Source organism: Cololabis saira, chromosome 15, assembly GCF_033807715.1.
Source record: "Cololabis saira isolate AMF1-May2022 chromosome 15, fColSai1.1, whole genome shotgun sequence".
In the NCBI taxonomy this organism is placed as follows: Eukaryota; Metazoa; Chordata; class Actinopteri; order Beloniformes; family Belonidae; genus Cololabis; species Cololabis saira.
Genome location: NC_084601.1, coordinates 23932173 through 23949866, shown reverse-complemented (window position 1 = coordinate 23949866; position 17694 = coordinate 23932173). Strand labels below are relative to the sequence as shown.

Below are 17694 nucleotides of genomic sequence, written 5' to 3'. Positions count from 1 at the left end.
CTTGACGTATTTCCGCTTTACGTACATCCCAGTGGAGAGCGTGCACTGTGATAGGTCTCCTCCTTTGACAAAAACAGCTTGTGTCCAATAGGATTTTAGGGAAGAAGAAAAAAGAGCAGACCTGAAAGTAACGAGTACTTTTCAGCCTTCCTAGAAATTTACTCAAGTAAAAGTAAAAATATTTGTCTTGGAAATTTATTCAAGTAAGAGTAATAAGTACCAAAGAAATCTAATACTCAAGTAAAGTACAAATCCTCTGGATATGTACTTAAGTACAGTACTCAAGTAAATTTACTCCGTTACTGTCCACCACTGCTGAAAACCCAGGGTTAAACCTGAAGTTACCTTGCTAACCCCAAATCCTGCTTCGTAGTACAGGCCCCAGGTTTGGTATACATCATGCATGTTCCTGGGTTCACCACTGGAGTTTATAAATGCTAATTGCCACACACCTGTGATGGCCACATTCACTTGGAGAGCAGGTCAGCTTGAGCAGGGAGGAAAGGGGAGCAGAGAAGCAAGTAAGTTTTAATTTGTCTACCATAATGTTTTGGTTTGTTTGTTTCTAGCATGTTTCATGTGAAGTGTTTTTTTTGTTGTTTTTCTTTCAAGTGCAGTTTGGTTTGGGTACTTGTTGCCAGTCACTGCTTAGATATGGAAAGTTTCCACCCTTGGTAGGCGAAGCGAGGTATGTGTGTGGGTTTTAAAGAAAATGTAAACGTAAATGTATTAAAGTGTTAAATGTGTAAACTTAAGTGTTTTAACAGCAAATGTTGATAATTTGTTATATTTGTTTTTTAGTTTCACGGTACTCGATGGGGAAATAAAAGAATTGTACCAGTTGAACTCAACGCAGTCTTATTGATGCCAAGAGCTGTAACACACACTGTAACCACGACAACACGACAGACAATAGGAAACATGTTAATTAGTTTATTTGTTCACTCAACCAGAACTGATGCAAGTGTTCTCAGAAGAAAACCAGCGACTGCTGAGCTCTAGCTGTATTGAACCTGCTCACCTGACCAGCCAGCAGGTGAATGAACACGACTCAGACTTAATATAGACAGAAATGTGTGTTCGTGCAGTCAATGGAGATCAACCGGCATTTCAGTAGAAATGCCTCAATGAGCATGGCGGAGGAGGTGTGGTCATCTGGGTTTGGTTTGCGGTCAGATATTCAGATGTGGAGATGTTCCCATCAGTCAGACCTCTCCTGCTCTTCGTTTAAAGGGGACCCATTATGAAAAACATGTTTTCTCTTGCTTTAACATATATAAAGTGGTCTCCCCTCAGCCTGCCAACTCAGAGAAGGAGGAAAGCAACCAAATTCTGCAGTGTCTGTACAGCCGCCCGGATGAGCCGTCCAGTGTGATGTGGCTTCTACGAGCCGTTCAGATTCTGCTCCTGTCGTTACGTAACGAATGTGCGATTTACATCGGTTGGCCTGCGATGCGTGAAACCACGCCCACAACTAACTCCGCCGGCCGGAGCTTCCGCCATTTTTTCGTACCGGTGTATCGCGTCATTCAGGCAGCTAATCAGCACAGTGCATCACAGTGTATCATAGCCTCCCCGCCCCTCAGAATCCAGCATAGATGAGGTTAGAGAATGGGATGTTAAAGACATGGCTCAGAGGCAGAATTTCTAATTTATTTAGCAAAAACAATCCAAAGCTTGTTTTTAAGACATTCAAGGCCTGTAGTAGGTCCCCTTTAACTGCTTAACTGCTAACCCAGCGGTACCAGCTAGACAAGTCTGACATCGTTCCGCTTCGGTGCGGCCAGCAAGTTCAGTGCAGCAGGGCAAATTTCACAACTTCAACTTTGGGATATTTTAATGGAAACTTTAATCGCTGAAAGACGCTGAGATAATTTTAGCAAGTCTAAAAGAAGTTAAACCCTGATGATTTAAGTTTGAGAACAGATGACCAGATTTCAGGAACGACCACCTCTGGACAGAAATCTGCTGCTCTTATTTTCCTTCTATAAACCAATGAAGTAGTTTCAGGACACAGGATGAGCTGCAGTGGAAGTTGTTCACGTTTCAAGTTTGATAAAGTCAATTGTGAGAATTTATAGTCAACTATTTTTTTGTTCACAAATTTGAGTTTATAAAGCTGGAATTCTATGATGTTTTTTCTTCCTAATTTGTGACTTTAGTTTGATTTGCTTTTGTTTATGCAAATATGCAGTCAACATTCCTAGTTGTGTGTTGAAATCTTATAAGGTCACGATCTGAGTAAATTGTCAGTTAATTTTAACATTCAGAATTTTCGCTTGGAAATTTCGCTTGGAAAGAGTTTATAGTCAGTTCAATTTTTCCTATGATTTATTTCAAATTAATTTATTTTAGTTTGTTTTTTTTAAGTTATTGAATTCAGAAACTGAGATTCTTCTTAAAATTTGTGACTTTTAAAGCCCAGACTTTTTCTTTTACAAAATTATTTCAAAGAATAATAGATTTCTCCATTTTTATTTTTTATTTTAAAACTACCAGCTTCTTCATTGTGCGACTGCTTTGCCTCAACGGGCGCGCTAGCTCAGCTAGCTTCGACTACATGGACGTTTTCTAGCTACATTTTTCTTAAGTTCGCTCAACCCAAGCGCCAACCATCTAACCTGCAGCTTAGATCGGTGCAGTTCCTCGGCTGACTACTAGAGGCTCGCTGCACACGCCAGTCAGTCTCCACTAAACATGTTAAGATGTCCAACTTTAGAGCAGAAATAAACATATTTACAGTCCGGTTCACAACACTGTTTCTCACTTCTCTGATTTTACATCCATGACAACTCCCAGGGGGGTGGATTTGTTTGTATCACGTCAGGAGAATTTATAATAAAGCATTAAATGTAATTCTAATGTGATAGATTACCAGTCTCATCCTTAATCGTCATGGTAGCACGCCCAGCTAAGCTACCACCTGTTCTATTAACCCAGCTTCGGCTAAACACGACGCCGTCCAGTCAACATGTGTAACGGCATATACTGATGTGAACGTCTGACGGCAGCTCTGCAGATATTTCGGCGCAGTTTAGCTAACTTTGATTGACATACCAAAGGGTCACGTGACCGAATGCTTCGTCCACTGTTATATTCAGTCTGTGGCTCAACCTGAATTTGAACTTTAGATTCACAAACCCCACCATTCTGCACCGGCCCTGTCTGTGTGATGGAGGGGACACACCCACATGGATCTTCTGGATTTATTTCTGGACTGTTAGATGGCTGAAGTTTAAATCCACAGTTTAATACGTGACAAAGACAACCATGTAAGCCGATTCAGTAATGAAGTTACTGCGAACATCTGAACACATGAACACAGGAGGAGCAAACGTGGACTTCGGTTCAGTTCAGGGGAAGCGGAGCGACATCCTGCAGGAGCAAAGCTTCATCTGGGCACATGCAGAAGCTGATGACGGGGGGGGGGGGGCCACAGGAACCTATCCCAGCGTTAGTTCCTCTGTCGTAGGAAGGACAGCAGGGGGGGCAGCAGGTGGAGGGCCGGTCGGTGCTCCTGCACCCCGAGAGCCACCAGCGCCCCCGCCAGGAGGGAGGCTCCTCCGGGGAGGAGAGGCGGCTGAGCCGGCATCACCTGCAACACAAACCAGAGGAGGATCAAGGGAGTCCATGCAGCGTCTACAAAAACCCACCAACTAATCTTGTCAGAATTTTTCCAGCAGGTAGAAAGTGTAAGAAATTAAATGAAAATAAAAGCACCAGCTATAAAAGAGGTTATGCATTGATGTCACTTCCCCACTGGACCACGCCCCCTTACTGAGTGGCAAAACATCAGCAAAAACAGCTGCAACTAGTGGAGAAGACGGGATAACAGCCGATTATCGGCTTAAATTAAAGGCAGTTGGACTTGACAGTGACCCGTACAGTTACCAGAAGAACCAGCGGTCCATGGACATTAATATTTGGCCACAAATCCAGTTTCCTGATATTTATATGTACTTAATTTCTACACCGGGGAAATACACGAAGCAAAGCTTGAAGGCATACAAAAGTCTTGACGCTTGGTCCTACTTCAAGGCAGGATTTGTTGTAGAAATTAAAGTGATGAGGACACCGAACTTTATGATTTGACCGTTTAACGTTAGCTACCCCAAAAATCCAACATTACCTGATACAAAAAGTGAACCGCAAATCCACGTTTCGGTGCCTGGAATCCAGTTGTTTCTGCAAATTGCAGCGATCCATTTGTCTCTCTTAAGCTTATTTTTTGGCAGTCTGTGAAACGATAACTCCGATTTCTTGTTTAATCTATGAGTAAGGTCGATCGCACAACAGCTCTTTCCCAATTTAGATGTTTTGCTCAAACTGAAAGTCTACGCTGCCACTCAGTCTTTCTGCCACTCAGTGGGTGTAACCCGCTGTGAAGTCGCATCTGTGACGTCATGCACATTCCCTCTATTCAGGACTAAAGTTTACTGTCAAACTATGTTGGGGCATAAAAAAACTGGACAAAAAAAAAATTCAAAAGGAAAAAAGCTCACTCACCTTCTCAACCTTGTGACAGTGAATGAGTCCGTCCTGTCCCAGGTAAAAGGTGGAGAACGCATCATACGACCTGGTGGAGGACACAAGGGTGAAGACGAGAAACCACCGTCACAGGACATCAATTTACACAGAACATCAAACTTTTACATCCAGTTATTCAATCCAACTTAAGCCGGTCACACTGGTGTGGGGCGGGGGGGAAACCCTGGTCCTCAGGCTGCAGGTTTTAGATGTTTCTCAGCTCCGACACACCTGCCTCAGATTAGTGTACCATGGATGGACTTGTGCAGACCTGGGTGACAAGCTAATGCTGATCCAGTCGTTTCAATCAGGTGTGTTGGAGCAAAGCCTCATCAAAAACATGCCGGACAGCCGTTCCTGTGGACCAGCGTTGAACGCTCCTCTGGGGTCAACAGCAAGCTGTCGCCACTCAACTGTTGAGCAGTTAACATCGTCTTGACAACCACCACGTACACAATATTCTCATCTAATTCCCTTTTACATTTTCAATGACGACTAAGATACAGTTTAATAAGGTCGGTAACCAGGTCTTGTTCTGATTCCGATACCAGACTTGAAAATTAAGGCTGGGGATCGATTCAAATGTCAAGAATCGATTTGATTCTTAAGATTCAGGATCGATTATCACGCTTTGATTAGATCAGATTCTGATATCTATTTGGTTAGTGTTATTAAAAATGCTTTTTCAGCTGTTGCAAGAATTATGACTGTGTAGTTATGCAACATATTAATACTGGTATTATATTGAGATTCAACAGCAAGTATTGGCAACTAATGATGCTGTAAGGACCAATCACCTCCCAGAATGCTGATATAACTGCTTTCAGAAACATCGTGTAAGTCAAAGATCGATTTTTTTAGACATATGAATCGATTTTTTGGAAATAATATGAGAATCGATTCAGAATCGGGGGAAAAAAAAAAAAAAAAAAAAAAAAAAAAAAAATCGATGTTTTCAACACAGGCCTACTGAAAATACTTGCTGGTTCTGCATAAATAAGGGGCGTGGGGTCTGTGAGCTGAAAGCCAGCACCAACACTAACATTTTAGTATTTTGTTTCCAGGAGGAGATGCTGTTTTGAGCTGTTGGATGGAGCATTAGCATCCATGAATACGGAGCTATTACACGCTGGAGGTTGGAGTCTGCATGGCTGCAGTTTCCAGAGGTGACAGTGATGTTGCTGATTGTAAAACCAGCAGCCTGATAAAGTATTCAAGGAGCCATCGGATGAGAGAGTTTATCTAGTCAAAGTGGAAGACAGAGGAACCACATGAAAAGAGAGAAATCCTGGATCAACAGCTCCTGTCAGTCATGAAAAACAGTGGATTTTACTTTATAATGACGTTGTGGTAACGTTAATGGGGTCAGAGAAAGATCTCAGCTAAAGAACATATGTCAGACAAAAGACGTGCAGATAGCCTCGCGGATGTTTAGATCTCCAACATGTTCAAACGTCTTCATGTTCAACGAGACTCTGGGATGGCACAATGTTGGCATCAAGGAATCAGGATTCCATCTCTGCTTTTTGAGATGATCCTGCCGATTTCATGGAGTGAGGATCTTCACCTCTCACTGGCCCGGTTCAAAGATGACCCGTAGTCCATAAGGGTAATGTCCTGTCCAGGACTGGAATGAGTTGCTGCCTCAGGTGGAGGGATATCCGAGAGTCTCAGGGTCTTGTTCACGAGTGAGGAAAGAACGGAGCAGGATCCTGGCAGGTAGATCATAAGATTAACTCATACTGGTCTGTTGTGGTGAAGAGAGAGCTGATCCAAAAGACTGTTGATCTACAATGGATGGATGGATGGATGGATGGATGTCTATATTCACCAATTAACCTCTTAGATAAACCTCAACGACGACTCTTTGATAAGTCTAAAAGAATGAAAACTACTGCAATAATTAGATTTCCCAGTGGGGATTGATCAAGTATTTTTTAACTGAACTGAACCTGAGTATCAGAACAGGTATTGGAAAGGGGGAAAAAGGTGGTGGAACATCTGTAGTTAAAAAAGGAAACAACTTGGAATGAACCCTGATGCTGAATCGCAGTTTTAATGAATCACAATACAAATTAAAGTAAAGCCATGAGTAATCACAGTAGTGAACCAGGAGCCGAGTCGTCGTCGCTACCAAGTAGTTGATCTAATGGTCAAATGAAACGTTACCTGTTACACACTAAGCTCCTGTCACTGCGGTCAACATCAAAAATGACTGCTACCCTGTTATCATATGGATTAAAATAGTGATGCACCGATTGTTCGGTAACCGAAACCGAAAGTAACCGAAAATGGCAAAAAAACACTTTCGGTGTTCGGTGGAATAAGTGGGAAAAAAACGAACAATTAATAACGGCGTTGTAATATAAGGAAATAGACTGGCCGCTCCCGTAACAGTTGCACACCACAAACATAAATCGTTGGCCAACCAAAAAGTAACCACATAAGAATTTAACTAACATTCACCAGGAGGTGGAACCAAAACAACATAATGCTGGGAAATTAAAAAGTGTTCAGTTTTTTCTGTTCAATAAATATTTTCTACCTTGTAATTTTATAAAAGATTTTTTTCTTTGAAAAGCATGCCTAATTCAAATTTATTTGATTTATGCAATGGTGAAAAAATTGGCAAAATAAATGAAAAACTGCGAAGAACCATGTTCGGTATTGTTTGGTATTCAGCCAAGTGTTTATTATTATTTTCGGTTTCGGTTTCGGCCACAAATTTTCATTTCGGTGCATCACTAGATTAAAATACACATACATGTATATTTTCTTATCATCATCATCGACTGTAGCTTAGGGGTCCACTACACAACGGGCGTTACCTGTACAGGTGGGACTTGTCTCTGCGGTAGAAGCGCAGCAGCACACTGTGAAACGGAATGCCCTTGATCCTCCAGCGCGCCTTGATGCTTCCGTCCTCGGGGTGTTTGGTGAGCTTCAGCACCTCCAGCCGAGCCTCGGCGTAGTAACACAGACACATGAGGCGCCACACGGCCAGGGTCAGCTGGTACGCCACACGACCTCTATGACATCACAAACACAACACTGTTGATGCTTGTTCCCGGTAAGTGGAGACAGCGTGGACGCTGGACGCTTTGCTCACCTGGTCTTCATGTTGACGAGGCCGTTGATGAACTCCACGTCGTTGGAGTACATGGTGTAGTCGTGGTTGATCAGGAAGAACCTGGGAAGCTGCCACACAAACAGGAAACAGACTCAGTCATATAACAGCTGACAACCCCTCCTTTTATCCTGTGGAGTTTTGTGTAAAAAAAAATATATATATACACATTTAAAAAAAAAAAAATCATCTGATCAGAGGAGATTTAAATATTAGCCCACTTTATCTCATTTGACACAGGCCAGCCATTTCAGCTCAGCTAGCCAAGAGTAACACTAACTAACGTCCGCAAACAGAGTAGCAATGACTGATTAATATAGAGTGAATGTAAGATACCACTAGTTAGCAGCATGGTTTAGCATGTGCTAAGCTACAGGCACAGATTAACCACCTTCAACCCTCCACCCTTCTAGACCAAATCAGATCTAGTTGTGTTACATCATATTATCTTTAAAATTAAAATGATTATGCTCTGTTAGGTCTTCATGTGCAGCTCAGAGTTCAACAAAATATTGCTAACTAACCAAAGTGATCACAATTTGATGCCAGAGACATGCAGCAGCTGCCACAAAAAAGAAAATACATAAAATAAAAAATGTGAAAGAGGTCTGAATGCGCTTTATATATTCAGTGCATGTATGCATGTACAGTATGTACACATACATGCATACGCTGCATGTGTATGTGCATTCCTGTGTGTGTTTTATGTTGCAGCCTGATGTTGCAGTACCCCATAATGACAAAGTGAAGAGGAATTTTAGAAACTTTTGCAAATATATCGAAAATAAGAAACTGAATGACATTGGCATCAGTATTCAGACGTTTAACTCAGTACTGTGGAGCAGATTTTCATTGAGGATCTGTGTAGTTTGGTCAGGGTTGAGGGGAAGCTGAAAAGCAGACTCCCAGGCCCTGCTGCTGCACATCAGCCCAACTCCCATCATTCAACACCATGTTTTACTGCTGGCATGGTGCTGGCCATGTGTCTGGTTTACTCTTGACATAGAACTGAGGCTAATCTTGGTTTCATCAAACCAGAGAATCTTGTTTCTCACAGTCTGAAGGTCCTCCAAGTGAGTCTAAGCACTCTACCATAAAGTCCAGGGGCCTCATTTATAAAGCTTGCGTGCGCACAAAACAGGGCTTGAAAGATGCGCACGCCACCTTCTACGCAAAGGTTGGGATTTAAAAAAAAAAAAAAAAAACTTAACGGGAAAATATGCTTATTTACGCAAACTTTGATCCTAGCGCACGAACAGTCTTAATATATGGGGAACTGGCGACGCAGGCGGTGAGGTGGTGAAATGATGCCAGATTCATGTCATACTTTTAATGTCATCACATATCAGGCTTGTATAATAGCGCTGATCGTGTCCCTCTGTGTTTGAAGCACAGCGTCAGTCAGGACTCGGCCACTTCCAGCTGCGCCATGCGCTTGGGACGCTCTGGTGCTGCTGGTGCTGCAGCCGCGGTGCAGGACACGCTGGGCCGGGAACCTCCTCGTCACCCACCGCTTCCAACTGTAGAGTGACTGAGGACAGAACAAATAAGTGCTGTGCCGTTCTCCTCTTGGCCTCCACCTTCAAATCGTACCACTTCTTTTTTATTTCTGCCACAGATCTGTCCATGGCACTCACGGCGTTGCCACTCACTCGCTTTCTTTTTGTTAGTGATGCCACTACTGTGACCACCAAATAATGTGGTTTTCCTGGCCTCCATCTCATCCACAACATCTCAATCTCAGTCTCCGTGAAATTTAGTGGCACGGTGGCTCGACACGTCTCATTCATCCTGACGCACAGCAGAAACAGGCTGCAGGAAGCCGCTGCGCATGCTCAGCAGGCTCATTTATATGCAAATACAGTCATCAAGTATTTTGCATTAACCATTCATGGTAAAAAGTGGACGTGTAGAGGGCGGGGTATGAGGCAAATTCACGTGCGCAACCTTCCAGCGGTGATTTATAAAGAGAACATTGCGTGCAGATGTGTGTGCACATGGTTTTATAAATCAGGATTTTTTTGTGCGCACGCCATTTTCGGCTTTTGAGTGCACGTACACTTTTAGTATGAAACCATATGCACTCATTTATAAATGAGGCCCCAGTTCCTTGGAGGACTGAAGTGGTCGCTGCTCTTCTGAACAGTTTTCCCATTTCCACACAAGATCTTAATGTAAAATGATTGATTTAAATGAATTGAACATAAAGGGAAGAGAGTCTGAATACTTTCTGAATGTGTTGTAAAGTCAATTCAACTCAATTTTATTTATATAGCATCTATTCCAACAGAAGTTGTCTCTAGGATCTTTCCAGAGACCCAGGACATGACCCCCGAGCAATTATTAAATAAACATAACATAAACAGTTGCTGGTAAAAACTACCCTAGTGAGAGAAAAACCTTAAACCAAACAGTGGCAAGAAAAACTCCCCTTTAGGAGGAAGAAACCTGGACCAGGACCTGGATCATAAGGGGGAACCCTCCTGCTGAAGACCAGCTGGGCAGAGGCTGAACAATGCTAATAAGTAGCTAAAATAATAACTGCCAACCACCAGTCAATAGATAGTCCAAAGCTCCAATTTTGTGTTAATTTCTGCTGTAAAGTTGGACATTTTCAGGATTTTATGGAGGTTAATGGAGATTGACTCACTGTTGGATCCAGACCCTGGTGGCCAGTTAAAAAAAAAAATAGAAGGCGACCTCTGTCTTACCTCTATCCTCAGTCTTTCATACATCGTAGCCAGTTTCTCCTCGTCTTCACCTCCTCCTGCATGAGGCTGCTCCCTCGCTCCTTCTATTTGGCTGCACAGAGACACAGCTGGCAGCAGTTCTTCTCCTTCACCGAACAGAGACACGGGTGGCAGCAGTCTTTGTGTTCCCGGGCAATGAAAACAGTAAAAGTGAGATCCGTACATGAACGGCGCGGGACAGGCCTCTGCCTCAAACAGACTCCTGAAACAGTCCTGTGGTCTGTCTTTGACATCAGAGATGGACTTCTGGAGACTCTGGACGCTGATGTCGTCCACTCGGCTGCCATCCACAGTGGTCAGGAGGAAGGACAACTCCGAGGATGCTGCGGGCCTCAGGGCGTGCAGCTCTCCTGGTTTTAAGCGTGTGAAGTCGGGCAGCTCCAGCAGGGCATGCAGCCCGCTAGCGTCGCTCCGGACCAGAACACAAACACTGCGGGACTCCTCCCACTCCTCCTCGCAGCAGCCGGGTCTCTGAGGATGGACAGCATGGTGCAGAGGGTGGGACAGCAGGGGCTGCTTCATGCTCTGATACCTCAGGCCATTAGGGGGCGCCAGAGCCCACGCAGCACTGCTCAGGGGCCGGGGCCGACCCATACATTTCCAGTCGCCCAACTAAAAGGAGAAACAAAGTTTCAGTACAACAAGCTTATGTGGTGGAAACCCTATCATCAAATTTTCCCAAATTCAAATAAATAAATGAAAAAAATTACTGAAACGCCAGAGTCCTTACAAACACCAGGAAACTGGACCACATTACACCGGTCATGAAATCACTCCACTGGCTTCCAGTGAGTCAAAGGATAGAGTTTAAAATCTTACTGCTGGTCTACAAAGACCTGAATGGTCTTGGACCAAAATACATGCTGGATCTGTTTTTTAAAAACTTGTGCTTTTTATTATTTTATCTCTTTTCTTATCATTTTATTTCATTTGTTATGTACTGTTTAATTGTGTCTTGCCGCTTTTAATGTTGATGTAAAGCACTTTGAATTACCTTGTGTTGAATTGTGCTATACAAATAAACTTGCCTTGAAACACATCTTATTTTCCCACAACAGGGAACAACAAATACATTAAAGAAACGGTAACACAGATAAAACTTCTGTGTGTGGGACAAAGGTCAGCAGATGTGTGGAAACAGCTGAAGCTCAGGAAACCCATCTGAACAAATAGTATACTGAAGCTAACATTCAATTAAGAGTGTCAGACTTACTAGCATTACTTACTAGGAATGGGCGATATTTTACCGTTCACGATAAACCGTCAAAAAAATTCCCCACGGTAAGAATTTGTCATCTCGCGGTAAAAAGGATAAATTCCCGTTGATGACGTTTTTGTGTATCAAACATGGCGGAAGGCGGATCTGAGAGCGAGGAGCTCGTTGTTAAACGAGGCTCCAGCTCCATAACTGGTTTAGATTTAAAAAGAGTGACGAGGAGCAAACATCATCTATTATTAGGGGTGTAACGATAAACTAATCTCACGATACGGTACGATACACGATATTGAGGTCACGATAACGATACGATATTATAGCAGTATTTTTTTAACAACCTTGAATGAGGAACATATGACTGGAAAAAATTGTCTTTTATTTGAAAGACACAAAATAAAAAACAATGCTGTGCGTTTGCCCTATTGTTACAGTTTGTAATGCTTTATAACTGTTTAAGTTTTAAAGAGAAAGCCAGGCCAACCATTTTCCACAAACTGAACTAAAAGTAAATATCAGGTTTGCTTATGCATCTTCAGTTTCATACAAGTAAACATATTTTGCCACAAACTGAATAGTTTCTCTCATGTATGATTTGACTTTTTTCTTTTTTCGGATGCGCGTTACTAGTCAACACAATAGATTAATATTAATATTCCAATATCGCGATACACTTTGTCACCTCCACGACACGTATTGTGACGTTTTTGTATCACGAAATTTTGTGGCACGATATATTGTTACACCCCTATCTATTATATCCAGAGTCTGCAATGAAACAGTGAGTGCAAAGGATGGCAATACTGTTTCTTTATTTATCAGGTTGTACTTTTGCTGTTTGCACTGTTATCCCACTGTTTAAGCCATACAGTTTGAATAAATGTTTAATCTGTTCTTACATTTCAAACTTGTTTTAATCTGAGTCATTACAGTTTTGCAGTACAGGTGTACTAATTTAATTGGTTTTTATTAATTACATTTAATTGGTGTAGTTTAGTAGCATTTTGTATTCTTTTAGAGCAGTGTTTTGGGGGCTCCAAAGACTGAATGTGGTGATAGATTTATAGTTAAAAAGGTGGAGTTGAATTGGTATTTTTTTCATCGTCATTTTTATCGTTATCGGGATAAATGCCAGAAATTATCGTGATACATTTTTTAGTCCATACCACCCATCCCTATTACTTACACCAAATTAACATTAACTTAGTTAAAGCTATTGTTACTTAAACAAAAAGCTAACATCATGACTGGTCATTCACCAAACTACAATTAATGTTAGTCAAACTGAAGCCAGCATTAGCTAGACTAAAGCTCACATGAACTAAACTAAACTAGCATTATATGATAAGTTATCTCAAACAAAGATAATGGCTAAAGTTATCATAACATCATGATTAAAGTTTAGCTAAACTAAAGCCAGCTGTAGCTAACCTAGAGCTAATAAGATAACTTAGGTTAATAATAGTTAAGTTAAAGCTAATGGGAGCTAACATTATCATCGAGACAGAAAACTAACTAAACTAAAGCTGAAGTCAAATCAAAACAAACCTTTAGTTAATTTTGCAGAACTCAAATGTTAGCTTAACTCAGACAGTCCAGATGGAGTTCTCTCTGAACCTGGTTCTGCTTGACGTATTTGCTTCCTCTTAGAATTTTTTTTACCTGAACATTGAAATGAATTTTGAATTTGGACTCAACAGAATAAACTGGATGATAACTGGATAACGCCCTAGACAGTCGCCATCATGCCAACGTAGTGGAAGTGCTGGAACAGCATCGGCACAACTTGAATCTCTCATAAGAAAATGGAGATTCATAGACGTATGAAAATTTAAATTTGTTTGACTTTTTCTGGATTTTAGAATTTGAATCACTTTATGATCTTTTCCTCATCTTTGATCGTGTTAATAAGAAATGTTTCTTACACACCATAGTCCACAAAGTTCTGGACTTGGTCTGATATGTTTTACTCTTTATATGCTGCTATTTGGGTACAACTATGAGCCAGGGTGGAATAAACTTGGATTACTATGGAGATGATACTCAACTATATCCATCCATGGACCCAGATGAAACCTAAAAGCTAGCCACTTTATTCTGGATTTACACTTAAACAATATTTCAAGGTCTCAGACAAATTTCTAAAGTGTGATGGAAATCATGAAGAGTGTTAAGTTAGTTACTGTGATTTTAGGACAGGTCTGTAGTATAGTAGGCAGTAGCTTACCTGAGTGAGCCTCCAGCTCTGTTTGTGGGGGGGCTGCCTCCTGCCGTGGCCGCGGACACACCCCACCCAGAAGGCCAGGCCTCCTCTGCTAGCAGCCATTTACCACAGGGGTCAACACATTCCCACTCAGCAGCCAACAACCACCTGAACACAGAGGACGACCAACAGCAACGCGTGTATGGGACTACTGCGGCACAGCGGCTACCTGGATAAAGCTGTGGTGACAGAGGAAGGGGAGGAGCCAGAAATCATCAGGTTTCCATCTGGAACGTGGTGCTTACATTTTAGATATATGTATCAAACCGTCACGATCGATATTGAAATTCTTCAATTATGGCCTGTAGCTCAAAAACATCTAAGATAATTTAGTTGCGGATCGGAAGCGACAGCAGCCGATACAGTCTACGATCTGAAGCGACAGCAGTACAACATGGTGTACAATCTGATGTGCCAGCAGAATGAAATGGTCTACGATCTGAAACACCAGCAGTGCAATATGGTCTACAATCTTATTTGCCCCCAGTCCGATACAGTCTATAATCTGAAGCACCAACAGTCCGATACAGTCTATAATCTGAAGCACCAACAGTCCAATGCAGTCTACGATGAGGCAGGAAAAGTTTCCCCAAGTACCATTGCAGAATGGGAGAGTTTGATTTAAGAGCATTCAAGGATTTTATTTTTAACATCTTTTTTTTAATATGAGATATTAAGTAAAACACAAACCCAAGGACCCATTTGTTGGTGAATTCACAACTGACTTGAACCTCAACACAAATTCATCATCTTCGTCCTCTGAGACTCAGATGTACAAGAGTTTTAAATTACTTCTGATCTTATTCCAGCAGTTTAATGCAGAGAAAACGTTAATATATACAAGAAAACTGCAGGCTAAATGCTGCTTCAGTGTGTTTAAACACTCAAAAAGCTGTGAAAGACAACAGTGAGGTTTGCTTCAGCTTAGATAGATCATCTCTCCATCTTTATCTCTCCCTCTATTTTGGGGAGCATCAATACATTACCAAATGAGTGACGCATCTCTAATGTAATCTTAGTTTTTTTTATTTATTTTTTGTTTGTTTTTTCAATTTAAGTAACTTGAAAAGCAATAAATTGAGGTGTATCCAGTTTGTCTCCTGAGGTAATAGACTTCAGCATTTTCTTTGTAGTAACTGGGTTAAAATGTGCTGTTAAGAACATTTTGTATTAATAGCAACATTTCTAAAAAGCAACATTTATGATATACCAAAAAAATAGTAACATGACACAAATGAAGCTCTCAAATTACATTGAAAATCGTATTTATCTCTGGCAGCTCTATAATTCAGATGCAGTTTAAAGTCACTGGGTCATGTGATTTAGTAACAAATTGAATGATATGGCAAGGACATTTAGTGTATGTCCCTGAGATAGTAATTTATTGACGACCCCTAGAAACGCGGTAGAAGCGACTGCGTTTCTAGGGGTCGTCAATAAATTACTATCTCAGGGACATCTAGTGTATGGAAGAGTATTAGGGCCAGGCAGGAGAAAAATAAAAATAATATTTTAGAGGAAGATTTTTTTTCATTACGAAAAAAAAGTCAAAATGTCAAGAGAAAAAATTAAAAATGTTGAGAAAAAAGTCAAAATATCGAGATTAATGTTGAAGTACAATTTCGAGAAAAAAGTCCAAATGTCAAGAAAAAAGTTGAAGTACAATTTCAGGAAAAAAGTCAAAATGTCGAGAAAAAAGTCAAAATGTCGAGAAAAAAGTAAAGATTTCGTGAATAAAGTAAAAATGTCGAGAAAAAAGTAAAAATGTCGAGAAAAAAGTAAAAATTTCGTGAATAAAGTCAAAATGTGCTGCTTTTGTAAAGTTTGATTACCTTGTTTACTTATTTGTATTTATCTCTGGTGAGAATCCTTCATAAGCCCACCTTGGGTTTTTTTTCTCACCTGCACTGCAGTAATTATTGTATTGTCATTATTTCTTTGTATTCCTTTAATATGTGCGAATAAATAAAACTAAAAGTCGAGAAAAAAGTCAAAATGTCGAGAAAAAAGTCAAAATGTCGAGAAAAAAGTCAAAATGTCGAGAAAAAAGTCAAAATTTCGTGAATAAAGTTAAAAGAAATAAGGTGAAATTTCGACTTTATTCACGAAATTTTGACTTTTTTCTCGAAATTGTATTTCAAAATTATTCTCGACATTTCGACTTTTTTCTCGAAGTGCACAATAAAAAAAAATCTTCCCCTCTCAAATATGTTTTCCCCTGCATGGCCCTAATACTATTCCATGTATGTCCCTGAGATAGTAATTTCTTGACGACCCCTAGGAAGGCGGTCGAAGCGCCCGTCCGTCCCTCCGTCCGTCCGTCCGTCGGTCATCCGCCCGCAACCCAAACGTCCCGAGGCCCTGAACGCAGCCCCTGCTACCTTCACTTTGACAGTCCAGCCCGCTGGCAGCGGTGCAGGTAAACCCCGCAGCAGCTGCAGCAGCAGCTGGGTTAGTGAATGTCACAATCACCACAGTGGACGCGTTTAGACCACGCTGCTGCGCGGGTTTCCCCGGTGACCGCTGATGACAGCTGCTAACCGCTAAGCTAGGTAGCCGCCGGGCTAGCCAGCCCGGTCCGGACGGGTCGCCCTGCAGCCTCCGGGTGCGGGCAGCGCATCCGTGCGGGCGTCCCGCCGCACCTGAACCCGACAGCCGTGCTCCCGCGGCCGGGGGTGTAGCGGGCGAAGCGGGTGAAGCAGCTACACTTACACAGAAGTCATTGTCGCTCTGTGTCCTTGTCCTCCCGCAATCCCCTCACGGTGTGTTCACCGTCGCTCGGAAGTCCGAGCACTACCGCAGGGGCCGCGAACGCACCAGAAACATAGGGCCGTGTGGGCGGCGACGGCGCATGCGCAACAGCTTCACATCGAATTCTTGCGCAGGCACACTGCAAAAACTTAAAATGTTACCAGGAATATTTGTCTTATTTCTAGTTGAAATGTCTCATTTTTAGTCAAAAAATCTCATTACACTTAAAACAAGAGTCATCACCAGAAAAATAACTAAGAACAATTTTCACCTGTTTCAAGTAAATTTTCACTTGAAATAAGTAGAAAAATCCGCCAGTGGGACAAGATTTATCTTCTCATTACAAGCAAAAAAATCTTGTTCCACTGGCAGATTTTTCTACTTATTTTAAGAGAAAATCTACTTGAAACAGGTGAAAATTGTTGTTTTTTCCACTGATGACTCTTGTTTTAAGTGAGATTTTTTGCCAAAAACGAGACATTAACTAGAAATAAGACAAATATTCTTGTTAAGTGTAGCATCCCCGACTGATGACGGTTGACTCTCTAACTGATGGTTCATAGATGTTTTTATTCCTTCAATATAAAATCACCTCAAACACACCGTAAGAGCTATGAAGGAATAAAATAAAACAAAGTTACTCTTACTATATACATACATTGTTTCATCCAACTCAAATACAGGCCGACACAGCAGCTCACTGGGTCGGCAAACCCGTTAACTGACAGTAAATAAATAACAGTAACCATGACAACCATCTTAATATATACATAAATACTGTATAAAATTTACAAATAAAACAAACCTTGTGCCCCTTATCAGCCAGGTGCTTTTTGTGTCGGTTAGGCACACTTTAGCACTCCCGACACTAATACCAGTCTTGCAGAAAATGTTTAGAAAGCCGTTAAACTTTACCGTTAAATAAATACCGGAGCGCTGAAGTTCTCGGCGAGACGCCTTCAAAATAAAAGCACTAAATATTCGCCTCAATACACAACAAAATAAAAGCCTGGCTCCAAACAACGCCAATAAGCAAAACAAACACAAAAACACATTTACAGAA

General features: G+C 41.5%; 1 protein-coding gene across 1 annotated transcript; it reads right to left on the bottom strand.

Annotated features, from left to right (window-relative positions):
• Positions 1-3192: 3192 nt before the first annotated feature.
• c15h6orf136 (chromosome 15 C6orf136 homolog) lies at positions 3193-16707 on the bottom strand. The gene is made up of 7 exons (XM_061741135.1): positions 16593-16707; positions 13845-14059; positions 10366-11016; positions 7637-7725; positions 7356-7556; positions 4507-4576; positions 3193-3595 (listed from the first exon to the last, which is right to left on the bottom strand). The coding sequence occupies exons 2-7, from the start codon at positions 13941-13943 to the stop codon at positions 3455-3457; spliced, it is 1251 nt and encodes a 416-aa protein (XP_061597119.1). The 5' UTR covers positions 13944-14059; positions 16593-16707; the 3' UTR covers positions 3193-3454.
• Between the last annotated feature and the right edge of the window lie 987 nt (positions 16708-17694).